At 28.7% G+C, this 13,827-nt stretch overlaps 1 protein-coding gene across 1 annotated transcript in view; it reads left to right on the plus strand.

Annotated features, from left to right (window-relative positions):
• Positions 1-3,349: 3,349 nt before the first annotated feature.
• The window catches only part of LOC101501431 (serine carboxypeptidase-like 45), a 37,533-nt gene continuing 27,055 nt past the window's right edge, over positions 3,350-13,827 (plus strand). Inside the window, exons 1-2 of the mRNA XM_073363423.1 lie at positions 3,350-3,403; positions 5,943-6,107. Of these exons, the coding sequence (XP_073219524.1) occupies positions 3,350-3,403; positions 5,943-6,107 (219 nt within the window). The remainder of the gene's footprint in view (positions 3,404-5,942; positions 6,108-13,827) is intronic.

Genomic DNA, 13,827 nt, shown 5'->3' on the forward strand with positions numbered 1-13,827 from the left:
TTATTATTATTATTATTATTATTATTATTATTATTATTATTATTATTATTATTTATTTTTATTAAGTGGGGCTGTAAATAAGGTGTAATGGCCAGTGAATTCGATTTGATTTTCTGCGAAAAATAAATTCATCTAAATAAAATTTGTATAGATTGATTTAGTTCAATTTTACTTGTTTTTTTTAATGAAGGGATCTGAACCAAACTATAACAATGATACACGATTGCTTTGATTCAGGTGATTGGATTTAATAAAAAAAAAATTATAAACATTTCAAATTTTTGGTAGAATAAAAAAAAAGAATATAAAAATGCAGTTGTCACTACAAATTCATAATTTAATTTTAAAATATTAAAACAAAATATGCAATAGTGCAATAATAGAATTTGGTCCTTGAAACATAATTTTAAATGACATAGTGCAATATCAGAAGTTAAAATACAAAACAAGTAATAACAATGTCAAATTAAATTAGAATTTAGTCTAGATTATAAATGATAATTTAAATTACAATGTAAAATAAATAGGAAACGACAATGATTCAAAGTAGGTCGTAGTAGTCTGTTTGAATGATACAAACATGAAATAAATAAACAGTTAGAAATTAGAATTGATTTTCAACTTGAATAGATCAAATTTAATATAACCTTAGATTGCATTCTTTATTCATGTCATGACATCGATATTAACCCCAACACTAGTAATACATAAATCCAATAATTTTAAAGAATTAAAGCACACAATCCACAATAAATTAGTTTGATAATGTAATGAAACATAATAACAAAGTGAACAAAAATGATAGTTGGGTTACAAATCAAATTTCATACCTGCTTCAAGTTGTTGCACTTCATCCATCGGTACTCTTAAATCAATTACGTTTGGTTTTATTATCCAATTTTAGGTACAAATCAAAGCTTCAACAATGGTGAAACTCAAACTACTAAGAAATGAATCGAGCACACGACCTCCTGTACTAAATATAGACTCAAATGACACTATAAACACCATAATAGCCAATATATATCTAGTCAAGCGGGAAAAGACATAAAAAAATCCAGACTTCTGTTTCCACCACTGTAAAATAATGAAAGAATTTTTGTTGTCTTCAACATCTGCCTCAATATACCTATCCAACTCACTCTTTTTCACATTTGTTTGTTTGTTCTCCATACTCAATCTAAATACAGTATCTCAACCAACATCAACATCATCAACAAACTGATTTGTGTTAGCTTGTGTACCAATTCTCGAGGCTACACTATTAGACTCACTTTCATTACTAGGAATGAGATGTTCCACCACATAATGCTCAAACAATTTCTTGACAAGATCGTTTAATGTTATCAACATATCTTTACTTTTATCACTACCATACATCTTAGTAAAACAAAATTCAATATAGTCATACTTATAACGGGGATATAGAAAAACAGTCACAAACAAAAGATAGTTTATAACATTATTATCCCAATACTTGTTAAACTTCACTTGCATATCTGTTAACATTGTCCTCGACTTTTCATCCTAACTCTTAGTCCATTTCTTTAATGACTTCTGAATATCACACAACTTTTTGAAGAATGTATTAGATGTAACATGCAATAAACCAGAAAAAGAAAGAATTGCATCATAAATTATCTTTAAAAAGTTCACAAATATATTGAAGTCAATTAAATGTCTTTTCATATTTTACTGCATATTCTAACATCAAATAGGTAGAGTTAAAACGAGTTCGAACCTCAAGAGTTGTCATTGCCTTACTATCTTTATTGCACTCTTTTGCACACTTTTTTAAAATTAACATGTCTAGTCAAAGATATCTTAACAAACTTGCAAGCAATCCTTATCTTTTTAATAGATGAGTGGACGGTAGTTAAACCATCACTAACGGTCAAATTCAAAATGTGTGTGCAAAATCTCATGTGTGAACTCCCCCTTTAACAAACGACGACCATTCCAATAATTCATCCTTTTAATAAGTATGTGATAGCAACAATATTAGCACTTGCATTATCAACAATTACACAACAAACATTTTGTATTCCCCAATTTTTCATGCACTCGTCTAAGGCTTTCCCAATGGCTCCTTCAAAAATCAAACCAAAACTCAATATTTCTTATTCAACTCCCAACTCTCATCAAGATAATGAGCAGTAACACACATACAATTCAAATTTTGGATTGATGTTCCACAATTCGTGGTAAGGGAAACCATTTGTTTATTCACAGATAATATGCTTTTTAACTTTCTTTCTAATCATTATACAAAAACATGCAATCTTTTAGCAATGGTAACATGATAAGGAACTTTAAATCTAGGACAAGCCATACTCGTAAAGTATTTATCCTTCATTTTCAACATGTTTAAAAGCAAGTTCATCCATAACTGTCATCTTTTCTAGGACTGAACAGGTCATATCTTGACTAAATTCAACAAGCTTAAAACTAATAGTGTTGTTTGGGTCATCTTCATAATTATTTCATATAGTAAGTGTTTTTTTGTTTCTTATCAACTACCCCATTTGGGTTCTTAAGGCAAACCTTATAATGTTTATTCATGTTAGTGGTTCCATGACAAGAACTATTGCATGCATAAGTTTTTTTACGATAATTACATTCAACCCTATTTTTATTCTTTGTAAAGTGCTCCCAAGTTGAAGAAGGAGGTCTATTAGGTTTTCGTTTCAGTTTTCTTGTTGTGAAACCGGTTCTACTTCTGGAATTGAACCTTTTACTGCTCGTTGTTGTTTTGTAGTTGGTTCTGGAATTGAAAATAAAGTGCAAGCAGTTACCACATTTTCACTTTGTGAATTACTTCCTATGCCACTTACACTTCCACTTGTCACTTGTTCAACTTAAAATTACCTAAAAACCTAAAATAACATTTTAGTTTAGTGAATGTAATAGAACTGTATTTTTTTTGTTCTAAAAAGTTTAGCGCTAAAACTAACACACAATGTGGAGACATCAATCAAAATAGGAAATCGTCACAATACAACAAAATAGGAAACAACAATAAAAACTTTACACAGCACAATAGGAAAAAATAATCAAAACAGAAAAATGAAACAACAAATAATAAAAAAAAAACAATAAAAAAGAAATAATGTTGTTACTTCAATGGAAATAAACAAATTGTGATAGAAAGAAACCGAGACAAAGAAATAGAGAGGGGGTCGTGGCGACAAGTAATGGCCGAGAGAGGGAAAATGAAGGAGTTCTGAGAGAAACAGAAAGCGAATAGAGAAAGAGTTATGGGCTGGTAAGAGATAAACGATCGAGATAGCAAGGTGAGTGACGACGAGGTGAGCGATGCAATTTCAATGAGTGGGTTGTGGTTAGCGAAATGGGATTTAGGGATGAGGTGAGGGCTGAGGAGGATGATACAATACGAGTGAGTGTGAGTGAATGAGCGGCACATAGGATACGAGTGAGTCAGTGAGTGTAAGGATGTCAATCTAGGGTTTGGGATTGGATTTAATGGGTCTGATTGTTGTATAAAAAAAAGTTTTGTTTGATTAGGCCGTATTTGTGTAAAAAATAAATATATAAAAAAAATGAATAGTGTTGAATTTTCTTTGGATTTTAAAACTAAATTCCAATACTCGAAACGGTAATCTTCAGTTTACATTGGTTTGGTTTGATTTTTTACCCAAACCAAAAATAACGGATAATTTTTGGATTTGTTTGGTTTGGATGTTCGGGTTGATTGATTTTATTTTGTCCACTTACACCCCTAGCAATAAGGACTTTGTTAAGAACATGAGTAAACTACTATTTTGGTCCTGACTCAATTGGATGTTGTCATTAAATTCTCTATTTTTCTGTTAACTATGTTAAGTAGGTGACTAGGCTGAGTGGAGTGTCATTCTCTTCTATGTGATATGATGATTAGTAGGGGTGTTCAAAAAAACCAAAAACTGAACCAAACTGCCGAATGGAACTGGTTTTAAACTGAACTGGTTTAAGAACCGAACTGTTTTCGAACTGATTTTGTAAAACTAGAACTGAACCGAACGGGTTTTTCAATTCAAAAAACCAAACCGAACCGGTTTTTTGTTAAAAAAACTGAACCAAACCGGTTTTTATTTCAAAAAAACTTGAACCAAATTTTTTTTAGAAGTAATTAGGGGTAATTATATAAATTTTGACCTATGTAAACAAAAAAATGAAGTTAAACCAGTTCGGTTCGTTTCAAAATAATAAACCGGTGCACCACTTTTATAAACCGATTCGGTTCGGTTCTTTGAACTGAAAACCGGTTCAGTTCGGTTTTTCCAAACTGAAAACCAGTTCGGTTCAATTTTCATACGGTTCTAGTTCAGAACTGAACTTTGCCCACCCCTAATGATTAGGCATAGAACAAATTGACATTAAATTTAAAAATAAAAAATAAAAAAAATGAAGTTTTAAATGGAAAAATTGTGTTTTTCTCTTTTTCATATACTTTTTCTTTTTTCTCCTTCTCATAATTTACTTTCCCTTCTTGAAACCCAACCACCGCCACCATCACACTTTATAGCACTCACATATGTCTTCGTATCATTTTCATCTTCTTTATCTTCCTTGATCTAAGCCTAAATTTCTTTCTCAAATTCTTCCTTGTTTTTTTGTTAATCATCACAAGAACAATTATAATGATGCAAAGTTAATTAGTAGAGGAAGACCATTCTACACTGCTCAATTAGGTGTTTAGAAATTTTCTTGTTTTTAGAGACTTAATAGTAAAATGTAAATGGCAGAAAAATAAAGAACACGAAAATTTCAAATATTATTAGAATAAGTACAAGTCTAACTCTAAGACTTCAGTTACAAACTCCTAACAATCTGCCTAAATAGCACACCACCATCTTAGTTTACACTCATTGAAGAAAATACACCACTTTCTTCAAACAACACAGTAACTTAGTTAATTTACAATAATGATTTTTACTGTAATCAAGAGGGCATAAAAGTTGATGCTTTCTTGTATAATGATAGCAGTCTAATATAATTTCAAGTACAACAGAGAACATTTCTCAATGATATGACAATGTAAAACATGCACTTGAAATATGAAAGTATGACTTTGAATAATTCACAAAATATTTCACAAAGTTGTTCTTAGATTCTTTGTTTAAACTTGATACTATGAGGTATTTATACTCCTAAAACATCACTTGAGATCAATGACAATCGTTCGTAGAAGTTTGATGAATATATGCAATGATCTAGATTGAATCCGAACTGAAAAATTGCATTGCTTTGCAGTTGTATTCGGCTACAACCTAAGTGTAGTCGAATACACTTCTGCAACGTTCAAATTTTTCAAACAATTTGAGTTTGTATTCGAATACAAATCCATGTAGTTGAATACATATGACTGAAATTTGCCATTGACTTGGTTTTGTATTCGACTACATCATGATGTAGCCGAATACAAATGTGCAGTTTTAGCTACTGGATTGGGTTTGTATTCGGCTACAACATGCGTTAGTCGAATATAGATGTGTAATTTTTGCTTCTGACTTCATCTGTATTCGGCTACACATATATGTAGTCGAATACAACCTTGATTTTTGTCAAAAACTTGATTTTCAAACATTGTTCATGCATTTTGACACTTTGAAAATTCTTTTGATTCATATGCTAAAATGGAAGGTTCTCGTGTGCATTTGAAATATAACAATATTAGATTGCATCATGTACCTTAAATTATAAGACTTCTAGCATATTGATCATAGTTGATTTGATTGTTGACTTCTTTTTGAGCTTGCAATTTGATCACTTTTCTTGGTCTTTATCTTCATCAATTAACAAGGTAATATAGGTTGGAGATTTTATATTAAAGTCCCAAAATTAATTTTGGAAAATTTGTGATTAGGGTTTATAGGGATTATGGTAATATGAGTTGGGTATTAGTATTTATTTTTCACATTTGAAATTAATTTTTTTTTTAGGATGAATATAGTTATTGTGGATACTTTGTATGGGTTGATGAGTTGATTCAAGCACTTGCAAATGATGAAACACTTCCAACACATGTATTGGATCAAGGAATAGTTAACGAGATCCACCAAAGAAGAGAGATTGAGAGGCACCAAAATTTAGATGGAGTGTTCAAGGTTGGATTTAATATCAAACTACATTCTATGGCTTATGAAATAGAAATGTTTAAAACACTTGTAAATGATGTATTTATCATGCAAATGTTGCATATAGTTTGGTTTCATATAACACCCTGATTTTTAAATGCGAGAATGTAATTTTTTATTTTAAAACAACTAAACACTTATGGATAAAATACTCATAATCGTAATTTGATTAAAATGAAAGTACAATATTTAATTGTAAAATTATTTTCCAAAAACAACTATTAGAATCATTGTTGCGTTATATAAAATGATTTCGACACAACTGACTTACTTACAACCGAACAATTCACATTGACAAAAAAAGTCACAACTTCTTCAAATATATAAATTTTATTGCAACAACAATACTGCAATAAGGGACATAGAAATGAATAAATCCCTTAATTAAAAATCTAAGTTGATCTTGAACTCTAATTGAGGATGACATGGTACTGAGGATCCACGGGTGGCATCAAACCTCATTGTATCGATCGCCAATTCAAATCATCGCTCTGTCGTGTCTTCAACGTTATTGCAATTCGCGCACGACCCAAAACTCTAAGAACCTTGGGTGTAAGCCCGATCCACAATAATAGTACAAAGTCACAATCTAAAAATAGAATATATACGAAAATACAAGGTACGGAAATATAACATGACATGACATCAAGTGATAAACAAACATGCATATAAATGTCATCATATAACAAACATGACTTGTGTGACAAAGCACCCTAGTGCAATGCTTATATGCTAGTGCACATGATTCAGAAATTCCCACACCCTCCTCAAAGGACACAAATCATAAATGTATCTCCTCTCATAGACCAGTACTAATTATCAAGGTGCCACCTATCACAAATTAGCATGATTTACCAAAATGAATTCTATCACAGACCCACACGACTCAAAAATCCCCGTAAAGATAAGGCAAACCAATCAATTTATGTAACCACCTTATGGCCCATCACAATCACAATAACACTGTGGCCCATCACGGTCACCACTAACTATGAAATGCATGTTGATAGTATAATAGAAGTAAGAAGAACATGTAAATAATCAACACATAATCGTATCAACCACATCACAATATGTCAAAACATTCAAGAAAATAATCGTATTAGAGTCAGAATCACTTAAGAAAAATCAATATCTAATTATAACATCAAATCATCTAAGAGAATTTCTTATCACATTAGATACACATTGACCACAACAAAATAATCAAAAGATGGTGTGGTATTATGCATGCTCCTAATAACTATATAATTCGGATATAATATCTATCACGCAGAAAAATCACTCATACAAATAGGAAAAACAAACTCGCCACAAAAGGCAACTTCCACGAAGATGCATATGCCATGATATGATGGTGCATTATCAAAATAAAATATTCCCACACAATTTGATCCGATGTCGTACACGGGTCAAATACAATTAATAAAATATAAATAGAGGTAGTAACTTGAATCGTTTCGCAATGGCTTCTGATATAATAATAATAACAATTGAAAGTTGAAATTAAAAAAGGGTTTTTTTTAGATTTTTGATTTAACAGATGAGCAAAACGATTAATCCACTTATTCGAGTTTCAGACCTATCACATATTCTATCAATGAGTTTAGTTTCTAATTTGTTCTATTATTATTTGACTATAGAATTGATCAAACAAGCGTAATCAATCTTATGTGAATTTGGTTTCTTTGATTGGATTAAGCATCACAATCATCAAAATATTACAATTAACGATCAAACGTCGCAAAATTATAACTCAATTAAATTAGAAACCGAAACCAAATTATGTCAAATAAATTTAATCGATCCTATTGAAATTTAATTTAAGCAATCAAAATATGAATATAATCAAATAAACAAGAATATAATCATGAATAGAAATTGACAGTGTAACCTGAATCTCAAGGTGTTGATGAAACTCTGAACTCGTGGATTAATCTTATAAAATTAGTCTTCCATGAAATTAAAATAAAAACTATTTATTTCTTGTAGCAATCTGAATCCTAATTTTTACGTCCGTTCAAAAGAAACAAAACTGCCAATATATAGTACTTGATATTGGACTTTATGGTTTAGGATTTAAAAACAAGTGACCTGCTAATTAAAATTATTACAAAAGTCCAGATTACGAAATATGCAATTTAGGCCCAGTATAGTTCGGAATTGGTCTTTTCTTCCAACAAAAGAGTTGTAGCTATGATATTTTGCTTTCCAACGCCTGCTCATATGTGTCAATCCGATATCCAGAGCACAAGTTATGACCTATAGAGCGAGAAAGAGTCAAACTACAAATAATAAAATTAAAATGTAAATAATACAATTATAATTCAAATTTGACCAAAAGTTTAGAAACAAGCTAAAAATATTAATCTAAGCTATAAAGAGATTTTAAAATACCAAACTAAAAACCTAGAAACATGTGCCCAAATGCTATGATCAATGCTCATGGTAACTATATAATTCGGATATAATATCTATCACTAAGGAAACTTACACACAGAAAAATCACTCATACTAATAGGAAAAACAAACCCGCCACAAAAGGCAACTTCCACAAAGATGCATATGCCATGATATGATGGTGCATTATCAAAATAAAATATTCTCACACAGTCCACTAAGATGCATATGTCATGACATGATGATATATTATAAAAATCAAACATTCTCACACAACCCACTAAGATTAGGTCAATAGATCATAAAATAACTTATACGAAATCATCACTTTATTCAAATATCATTAAGATCATACAACACAAGTTCTTATCATGTAAATTAAATATTCATAAACAACCATCATAAAAATCAAAGCTTTCACCCCACATATCATGAAGATCATATATTCATATGCAACTATTATAAATATCAAAGCTTCCACTATACATATCAAGAAGTCATATATTCATAAAAGTATCATAAAAATCAAAACTTTAACTTGTTACATCATAAAAAATTTAAACTTTCATCACACACATATAGAAATTAAAACCTTCATCATATGCCACACATAAATTCAAATTTTATCACATATATTTTAAAAATAAGACTTTTAACACATTAAAAATAAATACTTAAACTTTTTTCACATATACCACACAATTCCAAAATTTAAATATGACAACACCTTATAAAAGTGTCTAATCCATATTTTAATCCTACAAACTGTAATTAGACATATTAATTCAATTATTACTAAATAGAGCTACTGTCGGGCGTAGCGAGCCCCGAATGAATTGTTAGGAAATACAGTTTCCCGTTCATCTTACATTATAATATACTCATGAAATCAAATGTCGTCTCATCTCTTACCTTTTTTCAATTCTTTCACATGTGAATACAAGCCCACAAGCAAAATAATATGTTCTTTGAGGCCTTGTCCGTCAATCGATTTATCTCAACAATTTATGGGTAAACGTCAAAAATAAATTACGAGAACACTCTCTAAAAAGGTAAATGTCTAAATTGTGTCAAGTAAACTATTCCTATATCAAAAACTAATAAATGAATAATATAGCCACTATTCGCATGGTCGTTTTGACGTTGGTTTCACTCAAATCGGACTTACGGTGAAGAAGAACAGTGCAAAACAACAAATTCTCTAAATAAAGAAGCCATATATTTTAGAGAGAAATTAAGATAGTTTAAAAATCTGATAAAAGTATGTTTAATTGACTAACTCAATGAATCAAACAACATATTGAAATTTGGACAAAATACGAAAAAAAGTTCCTATGAGCAGTTATCGATCGTCGAAACCAATTTTCTTCTCAAGGTGCGGCTGCCCTCCTCGATTGTGTGTCCCATACTCTCTCTTTCTCATACATTTCTTTTTGATATTCTTTTCAGTTAATTTTTTTATTTATTATTATTTAACTAAGTTTTATTTTTGCGTATGGGCCTAACCCATAAAATACGTTTTACTTCTTTTTTTAAAAAGTAAAACTAATAATTATCAAAACTAATTTTTTAACACTTTTTTTAAACACAATTTCATTAGTAAAACATTACTAATATTTCAAAACTAATATTTTATACAATAAAGTAATTAATATTTTAAAATATATTAGTAATAACTAAAATTCTCATACTCATAATTATTACCATAATTACTAAATTACTATTTTTGAAGATACTAACATTATAATACTACCATCTTTAAAGAGAAATAAAAGATAAAATAAATAATTATAATATCAACAACTTATATTAATTACTAAATCACAATAAAGATGTATCAAATCACTGTATAATAGAAAATATATAAAAGTAAAAGAAATTAGTCACAATATTACTAATATCTTAATACAATTATTTATAAAATAAATAATTAAAATAGAAAATAGATATAAATAATTTAAATATAACTATGCACACATTTATCATTTAGTTAAACGCACACGAAAATATCACTACAAATATCTAATGCGAAGCTACATATAAACTCACTCAAAAACATATTCTATAGAATACTTTTGTTTTATAATTTGAAAAATAAATTAAATAACTAAGCATAATATTTATAATTTATTATACTCATTATATCAAATATATATACGATTATCAAACCATAAGAAATTCACACATATAAGGAGAAGTAATCAGAAAAATAATTAACATACATTCTAAAATAATTTTAACACCAAATTAGTTTCTATAAAATCCTATTTAATTGATAAAATAGTTAATTTTAAAATTTAGGATGTTACAACATTAAGAGGTTCATTTCCAAATAAAGTCACTTAGGTGTTGATTGATCTTTGAAATTTCTTCAAGCAAATTTTTTCTAAGGTGCTTAATGTGGAATGTATATCACAATTGGAGTCTTAAATAGTTATCACACTCTGTCAGTTGGAAACCATTTTTCCTCCTTCATTTTTTACTATTATAATGCATTTGGTAATTCATTTGGCATATGAAGCCTAAGTTGCTGGACCGGTACAATATCGTGGACCATCTGAGGTAGTAAGAAGATACAAAGATTATGCAATTAATGATTTTAGGTTACACACAAGAGATATTTGAAAACACAAAATAGTGAAGTAGTTGTAAAGACAAAGAACTAAAAGACGAAATTAATTAATGTGGGGCAATCATTAATATACTGCAATTAAATTATTCTAGAAAGTACAAGGTTGTGTTATTTAAATATGATTGTTGCGGCCTAAAATTTCGAGTATTTCTCGAATTCAATAGAGTCGCCACCAAAATTTTTAATGTTAAAATAGAGAAAATATTGGAAAATCTTTAAAAATAAAAAATAATAAAAACTGGTATTTGAAATCAAATTTACAGTTCGGGAGTCGATTATGTCTAGGTAAAGTATTAGCACCCTACGACATCCGTTAAAATATGATTACTTATAATTAATTGTGCAAAATTAATGTTAACTTAAATATATTTATTTCTACTTATTATTAAATATGAATATCAATTGTTTGTTTTTTGAATGTGATTTTGAAATAAAAGCATGCTTAAGAAAGAGAAGTGAAAAAGAAAAATATTTTTTATGAATGTGCTTGACAATAGTATGATCTTGCTCCTACGTATCTCTCGGTGCGATGGAGAAATCAAAACTATGTAGTTCTTGGTAGAAAATATTTGTGTGTTGGTTGCTTTTAAAGAAATGCATTTTGTTGCGAAAATTTGATGTGATAAAAATATTATTGATTTGATGAAGAAAAAAAAAACATCGAGTATGAGAAATTGATTTTTTTTATGAGCATGTTTGGTTATTTATTTGGATTTAGTTGCGAAAGTTTAAGATCACAAAATTATCAAAACTCATGCGTCTTAAACTAAAATTAACAAGACGTCGCGTCTCATTTAATTCTATTTTAGTTATAAAAAAAATAATATTATTTTAGTGTTGTGATCGCCAAATTGTCACAACAATTTGAAGATTAAAGAAAGTTATATCTAGTTAACCCTTAAATATTTAATTATAATTTTATCTTTATTTTTTTAAAAAAAAATTAAAATTTAATACCAAATATTAAACATGTTTAGAGGATCCTATAGAATAAAACTAACAATCAAAAAGAAATAGTAAAAAGGTAGATGAACGTGTATCTAAATTGATCAAAATACCACAACACATTTAATTAAACAATAGAATCAACATACTATATATTATTTGTAGGTTTCCTTCAAACTACATTTTAATTAAATAAATAATATTAAAAAAATCCATTTCAATATCAACAATCAGTTACTAGTTTTTACCACATTACTGGTTTTAAAAAAAAAAAAAACTAAATATTGGGTCCCATCGGTTGGTCTGCAAAGCTGAACTGCATATTAGGATGCCTATATACTCAAAGACCACACCACTTATCATATGTACTCTCTCATTATAATAGTATTTTTAATGTTAACACACATGTCCTTAAGTTGAATCTGTTGGCAAAAGGATATTTTTTTAGTTGATTCTAGTATAACTTAACTAGTTAATATTTATTTAAAGAAAAAAAAAAACTAACTTTTAACATTCCATAATTATAAAAGACATTAAGTCATATTTTTTTATTTCTTTCTTATTATTACTGTTACTCATTTCAATGATCCTCGAAAAAATAACTATTCATTTTCTCTATTGCGTTGCCACCTTTGACTGAACTATATTTTGGTTCGGTTGTTTTACCATCCATCGACCTACCAACGAAGAAATTCAGCTATTGTTGATCTCTTCATCTGCTCAGATCTATCCAAAAGGTGTTTTTTTTGTTTGTTTTAGCAAAGAACGAGTTATTGTTAAATGTGCGAATGTCTTTCTCTATATAGATATATGTTTGGTAACAATGGTAATGGTGGTCGGTTCTCCAGTGACAACATTATCGGAGGTTTGAGTTTTTAGTCATATCCTTTTTTACTTTCTCATTCATAATTGATCTTGTTTATATTTTTACAAATCGGAATATTAGATTAGATTATAACAACATAGTGATTATAATAAAAAGAGAAAAATATAAATAATCGTTTTCGGATTGGTTACTGATGCGTTGGTCGACAAGAATAAAAATGATCGTCTTCAGGTTGGTTACCGATGTATAAATCGAAATAAAATTAAATAATCGTCTTCAAATTGGCTACCGATGTGTAGATCGACATGAATGTAAATGATCGTATCTGGATTGGTTATTGATGCATTGATCGACAAGGATGTAAATGATCATCTTTGAATTGATTAACGATGTGTAGATCGACAAAAATGTATATGATCATCTTCAGATTGGTTATCAATGTGAATAATCGTCTTCGAATTGGTTACTGATGTGAATAATTGTCTTCGAATTGGTTAACGATACATAGATCGACAAGAATGAAAGTGCATATGGTAACACGCCAAATTTTATAATAAACTATTTTATTAATTAAATAGAATTTTAATAATTAACTTGATGTTAAAATTATTTTATAATATATGTTGATAAATTTTTGGATTAATTTTCGTTATATGTGTGTTTTCTACAATATGCTAGTTTTATACATATTTGACTAAACGAGTGATGTAAATAATAATGTGATATTTTTATTATTTTATATATTTTTCTAAAAAATAAGAGTATATTAGTGTAAATATTTAAAGAATAAGATTTAGGTGATTTTACGTGTATATGTGAGTTTTGATAATTAATATCATATTTCCTTGTGTGTTTGGTTAATATTAAATATGCACTTAATTATATTT

This window comes from Cicer arietinum, chromosome 1 (genome assembly GCF_000331145.2).
Source record: "Cicer arietinum cultivar CDC Frontier isolate Library 1 chromosome 1, Cicar.CDCFrontier_v2.0, whole genome shotgun sequence".
NCBI classification, from domain to species: Eukaryota; Viridiplantae; Streptophyta; class Magnoliopsida; order Fabales; family Fabaceae; genus Cicer; species Cicer arietinum.